The sequence below is a fragment of the Penaeus vannamei genome, chromosome 23 (assembly GCF_042767895.1).
Source record: "Penaeus vannamei isolate JL-2024 chromosome 23, ASM4276789v1, whole genome shotgun sequence".
NCBI classification, from domain to species: Eukaryota; Metazoa; Arthropoda; class Malacostraca; order Decapoda; family Penaeidae; genus Penaeus; species Penaeus vannamei.
In genome coordinates, this window is record NC_091571.1 from 1923766 (window position 1) to 1936265 (window position 12500).

General features: G+C 49.8%; 1 protein-coding gene across 2 annotated transcripts in view; it reads right to left on the bottom strand.

The window, feature by feature from the left end:
* Exn (Ephexin) overlaps positions 1–12500 on the bottom strand; it is a 286327-nt gene that overhangs the window by 108879 nt on the left and 164948 nt on the right. For both annotated transcript variants that reach the window (XM_070137586.1, XM_070137587.1), the window contains exons 4-6: positions 3354–8564; positions 2996–3145; positions 1952–2135 (exon numbers count right to left, since the gene is read on the bottom strand). In XM_070137586.1, the coding sequence (XP_069993687.1) occupies positions 1952–2135; positions 2996–3145; positions 3354–8433 (5414 nt within the window). In that variant the 5' untranslated portion in view covers positions 8434–8564. The remainder of the gene's footprint in view (positions 1–1951; positions 2136–2995; positions 3146–3353; positions 8565–12500) is intronic.

The following is a 12500-nucleotide window of genomic DNA, read 5'->3' on the forward strand; positions in this document are numbered from 1 at the left end:
ACAAGAAAGAACATTTAATGACACTGGGTAATTTTCTATATTATGTCCGCTTAACCGATATCAACGTTATGCGGACGTAATATAGAAAATTACCTACGCTGCGACCCCCCTGGGGAGCTATCGTCCCCCAACCCCCGCCAAGGAAGCAAAATATCCACCACGTATTCACGGCAGGATAGAGCGCACACGAACTATATGCGGAGCCGATAACCTACAATAACCTATGATTTTTAAGGTACTAATCTGATTGATTAATGCCGCTAATTAGTAGGGAGGGTGCTCCTTTGCCGCAGAATGTGAAGGAGGCAGGGTGCGTCCGGCAGGTCTTTTCTTTTTCAGGTCCAGGCGTGCTGGCTGCCCGCACCTGCCGCAGGCTTTCTCCCGACGGAGGAGACCGTGGCGGAAGCACATCTCTAGCATTTTTTCCTGGCTAGGTGCAATTTCGCGCAGAAAATCCGCCTCCGAATACGAGCACCCTCCACACTCGGCCATCGCGGCGGCTATGACTGCCTTCTGAACGCGACGGTTATTTCGGTTAGGAATACGGATGTCGTTATTCCAGAGGACGGGAAACTCGACCTTGAGGCCATCGGTGTAACATCGAAAGAGGCGCAAAACCCGCCGACGAGGGCGGGCCACCCTGTTCATCCTGATTATACTGCAATCGTCTCTATATACAATGCTGACTATGCCAAGGTTAATATGCTGATTCAGTGGGAATCTTACGTGGTGGAGGTTTTGTTTCCTCGGCGGGGGTTGGGGGGCGGCAGCCCCCCCCCCAGGGGGGTCGCAGGGGGCACAGCCCCCTGCAATGGAAAGTTATGTGAATAACCATGGTTATTTTCACTGTGCGTTATATTATTAGTGCTATTTAACCCCGCATTTTCCCTGGAACCTTCCATGCCCTCCCCTGCTATCGGGGCCAAGTTTGTCGCTAACGGGGGGTTTCCGCGCAATAAAAACTATATATTTGCAATGTGGAGAGTGAGAGGAATCCAACGATACCAAAATCGTCGATATCGGTTATGCGGACGTAATATAGAAAAGTACCTACGGTAACGGTCTCAGGAATTACACTAAATTCAGTGAAGTACAGTGGATCGTGTTCCAGCTGCAGAGGTTCGTCAGTGGTTCGTCACCTTCCCAGCCTCCCTTCAGCGAAAGGTAAACTCATTTTGTATCTTAAAAAAGTGTAATGGGTGAAGTAGTCGGGTAGAAAATAGTGATTGGGATGTTAGGAAGTTTTTTGGTTATTGGAACTCGGATTCTTTTATTTTCATCTTTCAGCTATTCTTATTTTTATTGTAAACTTTTCCCACCAGTTTTAAAAGAAATGTAGGCCTATCATTTCAACCGTAAGTCATTGAAATATGTTTATAATTTGTCGCCATTCACTAAATGTTTCCTAATCTCGGTTAATCTTTACGGTATAGACTCAATAAGTTCAGGAAAATTGATGATGATGTTCTTGTAGAGGACACAAAGGTACAGTCGTCGACACAATAAATAATCAGCAGACACGAAAAGTAACGCCCAAGTGCATTCGTTCCTCCCGAGTTTTAGGTCTTGTTTTGCTATGCTATTGCTATTTGCTATGCTTTTGCTATTGCTAGGTGAACACTGTTTGCCGGGGGTATTGTGGAGCGGGAAAAATTGTTACTTGGACTTGTAGATCGGTGTGTCTGTATTTTAAGCAGTCGTCCTTTTCTTTGCTACAGTATAGCTATGTTTCTATTCTAGTTAATGTTCTGTTTAGTTATAATGTTTCCTTGCAAAACTAGATTTGAATTAACATCAGGTTCCCTTTTAAAGAGCACAACCCAGATATTGAAGACCGTAAATAGCAACCAAAACAAACTTAAAACACAGATAAAGAAAATAAATGACAGAAAGAAATAAGCTAATAGACACTCCCTCCCACCCACCCAACAAGACCCTGGTGGCTACTCACAGAGGGATCTGCGTGGTGATGCAGACGGGCGGCCCAGTGCTCGTGTCAGTCTCGGTGTCGCTGACGTCCATCCACTCGTCAGACGTTTCGCTCTTGCCCTCCGTCGGCGACAGCGAGGGCGAGGGCGCGCCTTCCCCGCCCACGAGGTCCCCGCCGTGCAGGCTCAGGGGGGCGACGGGGGCGCCTGGCGGAGGGAGAAGGGGGTGAGGCGAGGGAATCGAGAAATCCGGGCGAGGTTTGATTAAGGTTTATTGGGGTTAAATCGAGTAGGTTTGGCTGGCTTAGATTAGCCTTGTTTGGTTTGGTTTGGGTCGAGGTTTCATCTATAGAATGGGAGTTGTGTATAGTGATCGTTTTTTGTTTTCTTTTTGTGTTGTTTTCTTTGTTTTTGAAGTTTGATTAAGGTTTATTGAGGTTTAAATCGAGGAGGTTAGGCTGGATTAGATTAGCCTTGGTTTGGCTTGGTTTGAGTTGAGGTTTTATCTATAGAATGAGAATGTAGTGTATAGTAATCCGTTTTTTTTCTTTTTTTTTAAGTTTAATCAAGGTTTATTGGGATTAAGTCGATGTTTACGCTGGGTTTCATTAGCCTTGGTTGGGTTGGGTTCGTGGTTTTATCTATAGAATGGGTGTAGTGTATAGTGATCCGTTTTTTATGTTTTCTTTGTCCTAAGTGATACAGAATCAGCTTACGAAGTAAAATAGCAAAATTATGTATTGATTATCCTACATAGACTGGCAAACTAGAATCCAGAAAATTACTCTTAAATCAGAATAAAAACGATTGCAAATTCTTTTACAAATAGTAAAATCGTGTGGGTCGAAAATCATGAAATCTTATTGAATTATGATTTTAGTGTTTATCTGCTTGATTTTACAATTATTGCATTATAAGTATTAAGATTACATGATATCCACATGACAAAATACAAGACTAAAATGAAAAAAAACATGGATTGCAGTATACTTCATAAAGTCCCAAAAGTCAATCCAAAAAAATCAGAGAAATAAACATAAAATCCATCACCGCCCTTCGCCACCCACCTCCGTATATCCTGGTGTGGGCGCTGGACCCCGGGGTGCTGGGCGTCGTGGGCGTGGTGGGCGTGAGGGCCGGGGGCGTCGCGTCCAGGATGCCTCCGATGCGCGTGAGTTTGTAGGAGAAGACCTCGTGGACACCGTCTTCGGAGTCGTCTGGAAGAGGAGGCGGTGAGAGGGGCGCTGGGTGTGGGTTGGGGGGGGAGGGGGTGGTGTGGGAGTGTGGGAGGAAGGGGATGTGGGTGGGTGGGGTGCTTTGTGTGTGTGTGTGTGTGTGTGTGTGTTTATGTGTATATATTTAAGTAAGTATATATAAAGCAAACGCTGATTTATCATTATGCAAATCGCGCGGCGCGGGACCCACCCTGGCTGCCGTCGAGCGAGGCGTCGTCGCCGTCGTAGAAGGCGTTGTCGATCTGCATGGGCTCCGCGCGGTAGGTGGGCGTCTCGGGCTCCGGCACCTCCTCGATGCTGCACACGCCGGGCTTGCCCTGCGGCGGCACCCCCGGCGGGTACACGGGCTCGTACGAGTGCGAGTTCTGCGACGCGTTGTACATGGAGATCTCGTCGTACATGTAGCTGATGGAGTCGAGCTGGTCCTCGCGCACCACCGCGAACTGCGCCGTCACGAGGCCGCCGTCGCAGTCGTCGTACTGGCTGGAGTCGGAGCGCGGGGGGTTGACGGGGTCGTAGCCCTCGGAGGGCGGCCGGATGGTGTCGTAGCCCACCGTGGACGGCGCCCGGATGTCGTCGTAGCCGCAGGAGGACGGCGCGCCGATGTCGTCGTAGCTGACGGCGCTGACGGCTCCGATGTCGTCGTAGGCGAGGGTCTGCGTGTCCTCCGCGCCCTGCTGGAGCTCGGCGTAGTTGTGGCCTTCGGAGGACACCTCCTTGCCCTTGCTGGACGGGGAGATCTTGCCGTACCTGTCCATCCTGCCGTAGGTCCTCACGCCGATGAGCCGCGTGAAGGGCGAGCGCTCGGGCTCTGCGTCTTCCGGAACGGTTTCTTTCTTGTCGGAAACGTCTGAAGCCGCAGGCGCCTGCGCCCCGTCGCTCCACAGGAACGACGAGTTGGGCTTGATGCCGCGGTTCTCCAGCTTCTCGCGGTTGCGGTTCAGCTTCTCGAGGTCGGGCGCGTAGAGGTTCTCGTAGATGTTCTCCGTCTCGTTGCTGCTGTCGCTGTCGCCGTTCGAGCGGTCGGACGCGTGGGAGTCGGCGTCGTCGGCGTCCTTCGACTCCGAGAGGCCGTCCGACTTGGCCTCCGTGGGCGGGTCGGGGATGGGCGTCTTGGGAGGCGGAGGGATGGGCGTGGTGGCGGACGACGGCGGCGAAGGGATGGGCGTCTTTGGTGGCGGAGGTAACGTCTTCGACTTCATGGAGGTCTTGGGCGTCTGGGGCTTGTCGTACAGACTCTCGGTGTCGAAGGTGAAGACCAGGTCCTCGGACTTCTGCTTCAGGTTGAGAGGGAGAGTGAGGCTGCTGCCCGACGCCATGCACGAGGAGTCGCAGGTCGTCACGGTGGTGCTGCTGCCCGGCGTCGACGGCTCCTCGCCCTCCTTCGCCGCCTCGGCTTCCTCCAGGTCCAGCTGCTCGAGGATCTTCTTGTTCTTCTTGCGGTCTCGGCTCCTCGACCTCGACCTGATGGTCCACTTCCCGTACGTGCTGTCGTCCTTCTCCTTGTCCTCTTTCTTCTTGCTCTTCTTTGGCTCGTCACCTGAGGTCTTCCTCTCTTCTTCTCTTCTCTTTTCTTCCTCCTTGCGCATTTCCTTTTCTTCTTTGGCTTTGTCTTTATTTCTCTTTCGTTCCTGACTTTTCTCGCGAAGTTTCTTGAATGTGAATCGTTCATAGGTTCTCCCTTCTCTTTCTCTTCCTTCTTTTTTGGGCGAATCTGCCTTATCTTCTCCATCTTTATCGGCATCTTCTGTACTTTTTCCTTCTTCTGATCCCTGGTCCTTATCATCTTTCTTCTTATCCTTCCCACGCTCTCTTGATCTTCCTCTTCGGTACCACTTTTCCCTGTCCGCTGAAGGAGACCTGTTCCTCCTCTCTCTCTCCCTCTCCTCTTTCCGTTCTGCATCCTTTTCTTTGGTTTTCTTGACAGTGTTCTTGACGGCGGTTTTGACGGCGGTGTAGATGCGGCTCTCGTGTCCCCTGCTGGTGGACCTCTTCGACTTGGCCTCCGAGCACACGGAGCTAACCTCTGAGTGAGTGTCGTCCATGTTGCTGCTTGCGATGGACCGCAGATCGGCCTCGATGTTCTTGTCTTCTGCGTCTTCGTCGGGATTTCCTTTCCCTCCCTCGGGGTCGGCTTGCTCGTTGCCGGGTTTCCCTTCCGTCTCCAAGCCATCGATAATCCCCTTTTCCAGAGGTTCTGCTCCGTCCTTGCTCTCCTCGTCTTCACTTTTCGATGCAGCCGCAGCACCTTCTTTCTCGACCATTGCTGCTGCTGCTGCCTCTGGTTGTTCGCTCTGGTTACTTTGGGATTTCTCCTGCTCTGCGGAGGTGCTGTTCTGGGCCGCACTGCTTGGGCCTGGCTCCTGCGTCGCTTCTCCAGAATTCTTCACAACTACCGCGCTATCTTCGCTTCTAAAGGTGTCTGTCGATATGACGGTTTCAAGAGACGAGTCTTCAACCCCAGACGAGAGCAGACAGGGACTGGAGGTGGAAGCAAGGGACGTGCTGGGGAGGTTGGGAGACCCCGCCCCCGAGAGTCGATCGCCTTCAGTAGATATGCCAGAGTCCATGGAGTCCGACTTGGCATGCCTCTCAGGTAAGGGAAACACCTGGTCGATCTCCGTCAAAATATCACCGGGCTGCTGAGGAATCTGTCCCAGAACGTCTGCGACAGCGTCCCTCTCTGTCTTTTCAGAAGAATTTTTGGTCTTTGGTATGGTTGAACTGGTGTGCGTGAGGGCGCTGGAGACAGATGCCGAGGCTGCCGCTGAAGTGGAGGGTTGCTCAGTGCCGGGCTGAGCTGCATTCCTGAAGCCACTGGAGGAAGAAGGAGAGGGAGAAGGCAGTCGGCTCCTGCACTTCTCCTCGTCTGTGGACTTTTTCTCCGCCGCCTCGTCCTCAGAGTCGTCCGTTTCTCCCTTAAATTTCCCTGATGACAGAGCCGTCTTGATCTTCTCGCACACCTTCTCCTCGTCCGTCTTGTTATCCCCCAGCTTCTCAAGGAGGGACGCGGAGCTCTTGCCCTGCGTCGTCTTCTTGGGTGATGGCGACCTCGAGGACCTGGCAGCATTCTTCCTGGCGCTGGGGTCCGCCCTCTTCTCCTCTCTGTTCTTCTCCTCCTTCTTGCTTTTCTCGTCCATGACCTTTGCCCCTTCGGGTAAGTCCTTGGCTTCTGGCTCAGCCCTCGTGGCCTTCACTCTGTTTTTCAGTCTGATGCTGGTCCGAGGACTCCTCTGCATTCTCGCCTTCTGCACGGACACGTGGCCGAGAGGAAGCTCAGACTTGACGGCCGGCGCCCCTGCTTGGTTCTGAGATATGATGGTGTTGAACTTATTCGCCAGCGTGGCCACGGTGCTGGGCTTGATCGTCACACTCAGTCGGTATTCTGCCTTCCTCGCATTCTTCATGTCTAGCCTCCCGTTCTTCGAATCTTTCCGCCGAAGTTTAACTGCCTGAGTCTTCACAAAGCTCTCGCCCTCCAGAGTCTCCTTCATCATCTTGGCTCGCGACGCGTAGGTGAGGCTGCTCCTCCGACCCACTCGCACTCCTGCCTTGAAGCTCTCTGATTTCTTGACAGGATTCACCTTCAGGGAAGGGTCAGAGTCCTTCCGGGCTTTGTATGCGGCAGCCTCGATTTTCTTGACCACGGGGGCTTTCTCTGCCGGGGACTCGTGGGCGTGCGGTAGGGAAGGAGACAGTCTGCTGAAGTTCTCTTCTTCAACGATGTCCGGTTTGGAATTCTTTCTTTTGTTGACTTTCGCATATTCGGGGATCATTTTTCCTTCCGCGGTTGTGGTCGTGGTTGTGGTTGTAGAGGATGTTGGCAGGGAAGACGAAGAAGTAGAGAGGGAAGACGAGGTCGAGGACAGGGGACTTCTCAGTTCCCTTCTCCTTCTCTGCGACGCCCGGAGTGACGACCTGAATCCTCCAGTTCGAGTGAATCTGAAGGAGCCTCTTCTCACAGTCTCGGGGGTTTTGACGACCGTGATGTTTAACTTCGCAGTCACATTCTTGTTCGATATTATCGTGATGGAGTCTAGATTTCTGCTGACGGGCTCCACCGTGGTCGTGGTCCCCGGCAGAGAGCCAGTGGCTTTCACCTTCCGGTCTGGACTCGTGTCGGTGGCAGTGTCGTCTTTTAAGCGACTGTGCAACAGAATCTTTTTCACGCCCGACTTTGCGACGGCTTTGGGTTCGTGTGAGAGTGTGTTTTTGGTATGTTTCTTGTCCTTATCTTTCCCAATGGCCTTCAGGTTCTCCGTGCTGTACGCAGAGAACTTGGAGAACGGCGAAGAGAAGCCCCTGCCGCCCAGACTCCAACTGCTGCTGCTGCTCGCAACGCTGCATGGTTCGCCGCTGGTGAAGTTCATGCCCTCGTAGGTCAGGTTGTTCACGTGGTTGTGGAACCTGGCCTTCACGGTGTCGAGCGTGCTGGACTTGGCCAGCGAGGAGAGCGCCGCGCGCCCCAGGGGGTCCTGCGACGAGCGCGACACGGGCTCGAGGGTGCGGGAGCGCAGGGCCGCCAGCGAGGCCGCGGACGGCAGCGGCGACGCCGAGGGGCCGGACGAGGCTCCGGCGCCCGCGCGGCCCACCAGCGTCTCCACGGAGGGGGTTGAGCCGTAACGATTATGGAGAAACGATTTTTGGTATATCTGAGTTTTCTTCAGAGGAGACTCATACTTGGCCATACGAGAATGTATGAGTGAGTAAGTCTTCAAGTCCGCAAGGTCCGCAGGATCACACTTATCTGACTCACTGTCGGTCTCGCACTTTTCACTCTCTTCCACTGGCGCACTAACACTGTCTGTAATACTTTTGGACACATCACCGTCAACACCACACTCGCTTTCACCGGGTTCTTTGGAGAGCAGCACGTCAAGTACGTCAGTATCTTTGGTAACCAATTCTGGGGTTTCCACCTTGGAGGGCAGTTGAGCTTCAGTGTCTTTGGCGACGGCGTCCGGGGAGGAGTCGGTGCCGCCCGCCTTGGCGCCGTCGCCCTTCTCCTTCTTGCTCTTTTCCTTCTCCTTCTCAGCCTTCTTGTTGCTCTTGTGTCCCCGGAAGTACGGCAGGATGCCCCTCTTGCTCTTCTTGATCCTGGGACTCCGGGGCGTCTTGGTGAACGTGGCCGGGGCGGGGGACTCGCCGTCTGCCTCCGCCTCCAGCGGCTTGGCCTCCTTGGCTTCTCCATGGCTCTTCTTCGCGTCGCTGGAGATCATGGAAAGCACCCTGGAGACCCGAGGACTCTTCTCGCGGCTGGACGCGGGCATGGCGGCCCCTGGGGAGAGGGTCGCCGAGGACTGCGGGGCGCCGTGGAGGTCCCGGGGGCGTGGCGCTCCTGCCCGACGAGGAAGGGACAGCGCTGCGCGGGCCCTCACTCCCCGCCACCCGTCCTCGCACCCTGCGGAAGGACCGGCTGTTAGTTCAGGTCTGGACCAAGCAGCGTCTTTTCATCGTCTACTGATCAGACTAAGAATATTCCTAGAGGTTTACATCAAAACATTTGAATGGTAAAGCTATATAATGCTCACAGAATCTTAAATCATATTATGTTTTAAAAAAATTATAGATGATTAACTAAACACACATATGATAATACACAAACATATTGATAAGCAAAAATCGTGAAACAGTTTCACAGAGAGAAGAACATCTCATGAACTTCCTCTCTGGCTGTGAATGTTTCAGAATACGTAAATAAGACACAACATACTCCATATCAACATTCCGATGCAGTTGCACCTTGACGACTCCGCAATCACATCATCGTTCTTATAGTCAGCGTATAGAGCCATACCTTCTGAATGCGCTCTGTACGATGTTTTCAAAATTCCTTTTGTGTGTAACATTCTCTAATTACCATCTTATTTTCTTTTTCTACACGTAATATAAAACCGCACACTTCACCACATCTTATAGAAAAAACATATCCAGGTCTTATAAGAAACCAAAACGAATCAATCAACGTTGAATATCAGTATCAATAAAAAAATATATATGCACACACCGCAGCAAAAGCTAAACCGCTCGTTAACAAACATCAAAGCAATTATCATCAACAATAACAAAACAGTCACGCGCGTATCACAGCGACCCAGTGCAGAAAAAAACTGATCCCTCTCCGACAAACGTTGCAAAGACCGTCAACAAAAAAACGTTCGTGCACACATAGCAGAGGTTGACGGCGGACTAGCGCGCAAGTCCCTCCCCGCCGCACAGCCTAGGAGCGAGTGACCATCGGCGGTGAAACTGGACCTTATGGGAGAGATGCGCAAGGGCCACGATGTCCCCGAGCTAATCCTACCCCCTCCCCCCATCCCCCCCCATCCCCCCTTCCCGGTAAATATACATGTGGGGAGGCACTCTCGTCCGCGACAATTGCTGATATTAGAGAAAGCAGGTAAACTCTTTTTTTCTTCTTCTTCTTTCTTTTTATTGCTTACTTTGCGTTTGTTCGTGGTTGTTTATTAAGCTGTTTTGTTGATTTTTTTCCGTGGCGAATGTTCCTTTTTATTTATCTTTTTATATTTATATGCTCTCTCTCTCTCTCTCTCTCTCTCTCTCTCTCTCTCTCTCTCTCTCTCTCTATATATATATATATATATATATATATATATATATATATATATATATATATATATATATATATATATATATTTATATGTGTGTGTGTGTGTGTGTGTGTATGTGTGTGTAATACATGCATGCATGCATACACAAAGAGAGATATATATAGAGACAGAAAAAAAGAGAGAGAAAGCGAAAGAGAGAGAGAAAGAAAGAGAGGGAGAGAGAAAGAAAGAGTGGGAGAGAGAGAAAGAGAGGGAGAGAGAGAGAGAGAGAGAGAGAGTCATCAGCATCAGCATAGACATTGCACCCCGGAGCGTGACACCCATCAAACGCGGCAGATTAATCCCAATCCACACGGGGGGGCGGGGGGGCGGGGAGCTAAAATCAGACCACGTTGACTTCTTTCTTCCTATTTGCTATTTCTTATTTCCTCTCTCCTTGCTCTTCTCTGCTTTCGTCCTCTTCCCGTCCCTCGTATTTTTTTCTATTCCGAACTTCTTTCTCTCTTCTCTCATTTCTTTATCTCTATCATCTCCTCCTTCCTTCTCCCTTCTTCCAAAGCCCCTCTCCACCTCTACTGTATCCCTCTCAGCCAACTCTCTCTCTCTCTCTCTCTCTCTCTCTCTCTCTCTCTCTCTCTCTCTCTCTCTCTCTCTCTCTCTCTCTCTCTCATCCCCCCCCCCTTCTTCTTCTTCTTCTTCTCCTCCTCCTCGTCCTCTTCTATTCTTCTTCCTCCCCCCCCTCCCTTCTCCTCCTCCTGCTGTTCCTCCTCCTCCTCCTATCCCCCCTATCAACCACCCTCCCCCTCCCCCTCCCTTTCCCCTCTCCCCTCCACCTTCCTCCCCTCCCACCCCCTACTTCTCCCCCTCCCCCTCCCACCCCAACACCGCTCCCCTCAGGACACCGTTTGACCAGCAAGAGGACCGCCCCCTAAACTCGTGCCGGAACTCGTGTGTCTGTCAGTGTCTCTTGTCTCTCTCTCTCTTGTCTCCACTGTTATTGTTGTCTTTGTTTCGGTGTGTTTGTTGTCTCGATCTGTTGTGGTTTACGCGTCTGGTGGAGGGTGGATAGAGGGGTGTCTGGAGAGTCAAAATGGGATGTGGAAAGGGCCAAGGAAATTGTGTTTATACTTAGAGGGCTTAGGTGGTATAGACATATGTTCCCTTCCATTTATACTGAATTAATAATTTATATAGATAATAATGATACACACATACATATAGATAGATAGACAGATAGATAGATAGATAGACAGACAGACATATAGGTAGATAAATAGATATGTATGTAAATAGATAAGATAGATAGATATGTAAATAAGTAAGATAGATAAATATTAAAATAAACAAGATAGATAGATATGTAAATAAATAAGATGGATAAATATGTAAATAATTAAGACTGATAAATGTGTAAATAAGTAAGTGTATGAACTGATGTAACCTCCATCACTGAAACAAGATTCGCAACTAGTTATTTAAATATCTATCATAATACATATCAATTTCCCTCCTTCTCTCCCTACTTCCCTTCCTCAAAACCCCAACTTTCTTTCCTCGCCCTCCCCCCTCTCCCCACCACCGCCCCACCCCTCCCCAAACCCCCCACCCCCTATGTAGGTCCCGAAAGGGGTCCCAGACGCCCCAGGACATGTCGAGGCTCGCCGTGAAACCCTTGGGAAGCCTCGCTGTTGGGTGTTCCGCTGTGGGGAAAACTCCTTGCCTGTTTTTTTTTTTCTGTGTGTGTGTGTGTGTGTGTGTGTGTGAGTGTTAGTGTTTTTTTTTTCTTTTCTTTTTTGCGTGTGTGAATGTTAGTGTTTTTTTTTCTTTTCTTTTTTTTTGCGTGTTTGTTTTTCTTTCTTTTCTTTTTTTGCGTGTGTGAGTGTTAGTGTTTTTTCTTTTCTTTTTTGCGTGTGTGTGTTTGTTTTTCTTGATTTTTTTGCGGGTGTGAGTATTAGTGTTTTTTTTCTTTTCTTTTTTTTTTGTGTGTTAGTGTTTTTTTTTCTTTTTTTGCGGGTGTGAGTGTTAGTGTTTTTTTTTTCTTTTCTTTCTTTTGTGTGTGTGTGTGTGTGTTTTTTTTTCTTTTCTTTTTTTGCCGGTGTGAGTGTTAGTGTTTGTGTTTGTGTTTTTTTGTGTGTATGTATGTATGCGCTTGTGTTCGTGTGTGTGTGTGTGAGTGGGCGCGTGTTCATGTGTATGTGTATGAATCTGTATGTATGAATCTTTTTTTTTTGCGTGTGTGTGTGTCTGAGAGAGAGAGAGTGTGTGTGTCTGTATGTTGGTGTGCGTGTGTGTCCCGTACACATGTCGGTGTGCGTGGGAATGAGAATGTGTAAGTGTGAAAAATGACATGCCTACATCCTGTCCGCAGCATATACACCTTTTTGTCATAAATTACATTCACCAATACGGAAGGAAGAGAGAAACGGGTTTAAAGGGAATGATGGAAGGAAGAAAGGAAGAAAGGATGAATTAATGAAAGGAAGGAAGGAAGAAATGCAAGATAGAAGGAATAAATGAACGAAGGAAAGGTCGAAAAAAATGAAGCAAAGAAAATAAGAAAGGAATCCAGACTAGAAAGAAGGAGGGAATAAAGAGAGAATAAAGGACCAGAGGAAAGAAAGAGCGGGAATAGAGAATGATGAAAGATCGAAGATAGGAAGGAAGGAAGACAGAAAAAACATGCAAAAAAGAGAGAACGAAAGGAAGGAAGAAGTAGTAAAGAACGAGAAAAGGAAGTTAAACAGGAAGAACTGAAAAGAGGAAGG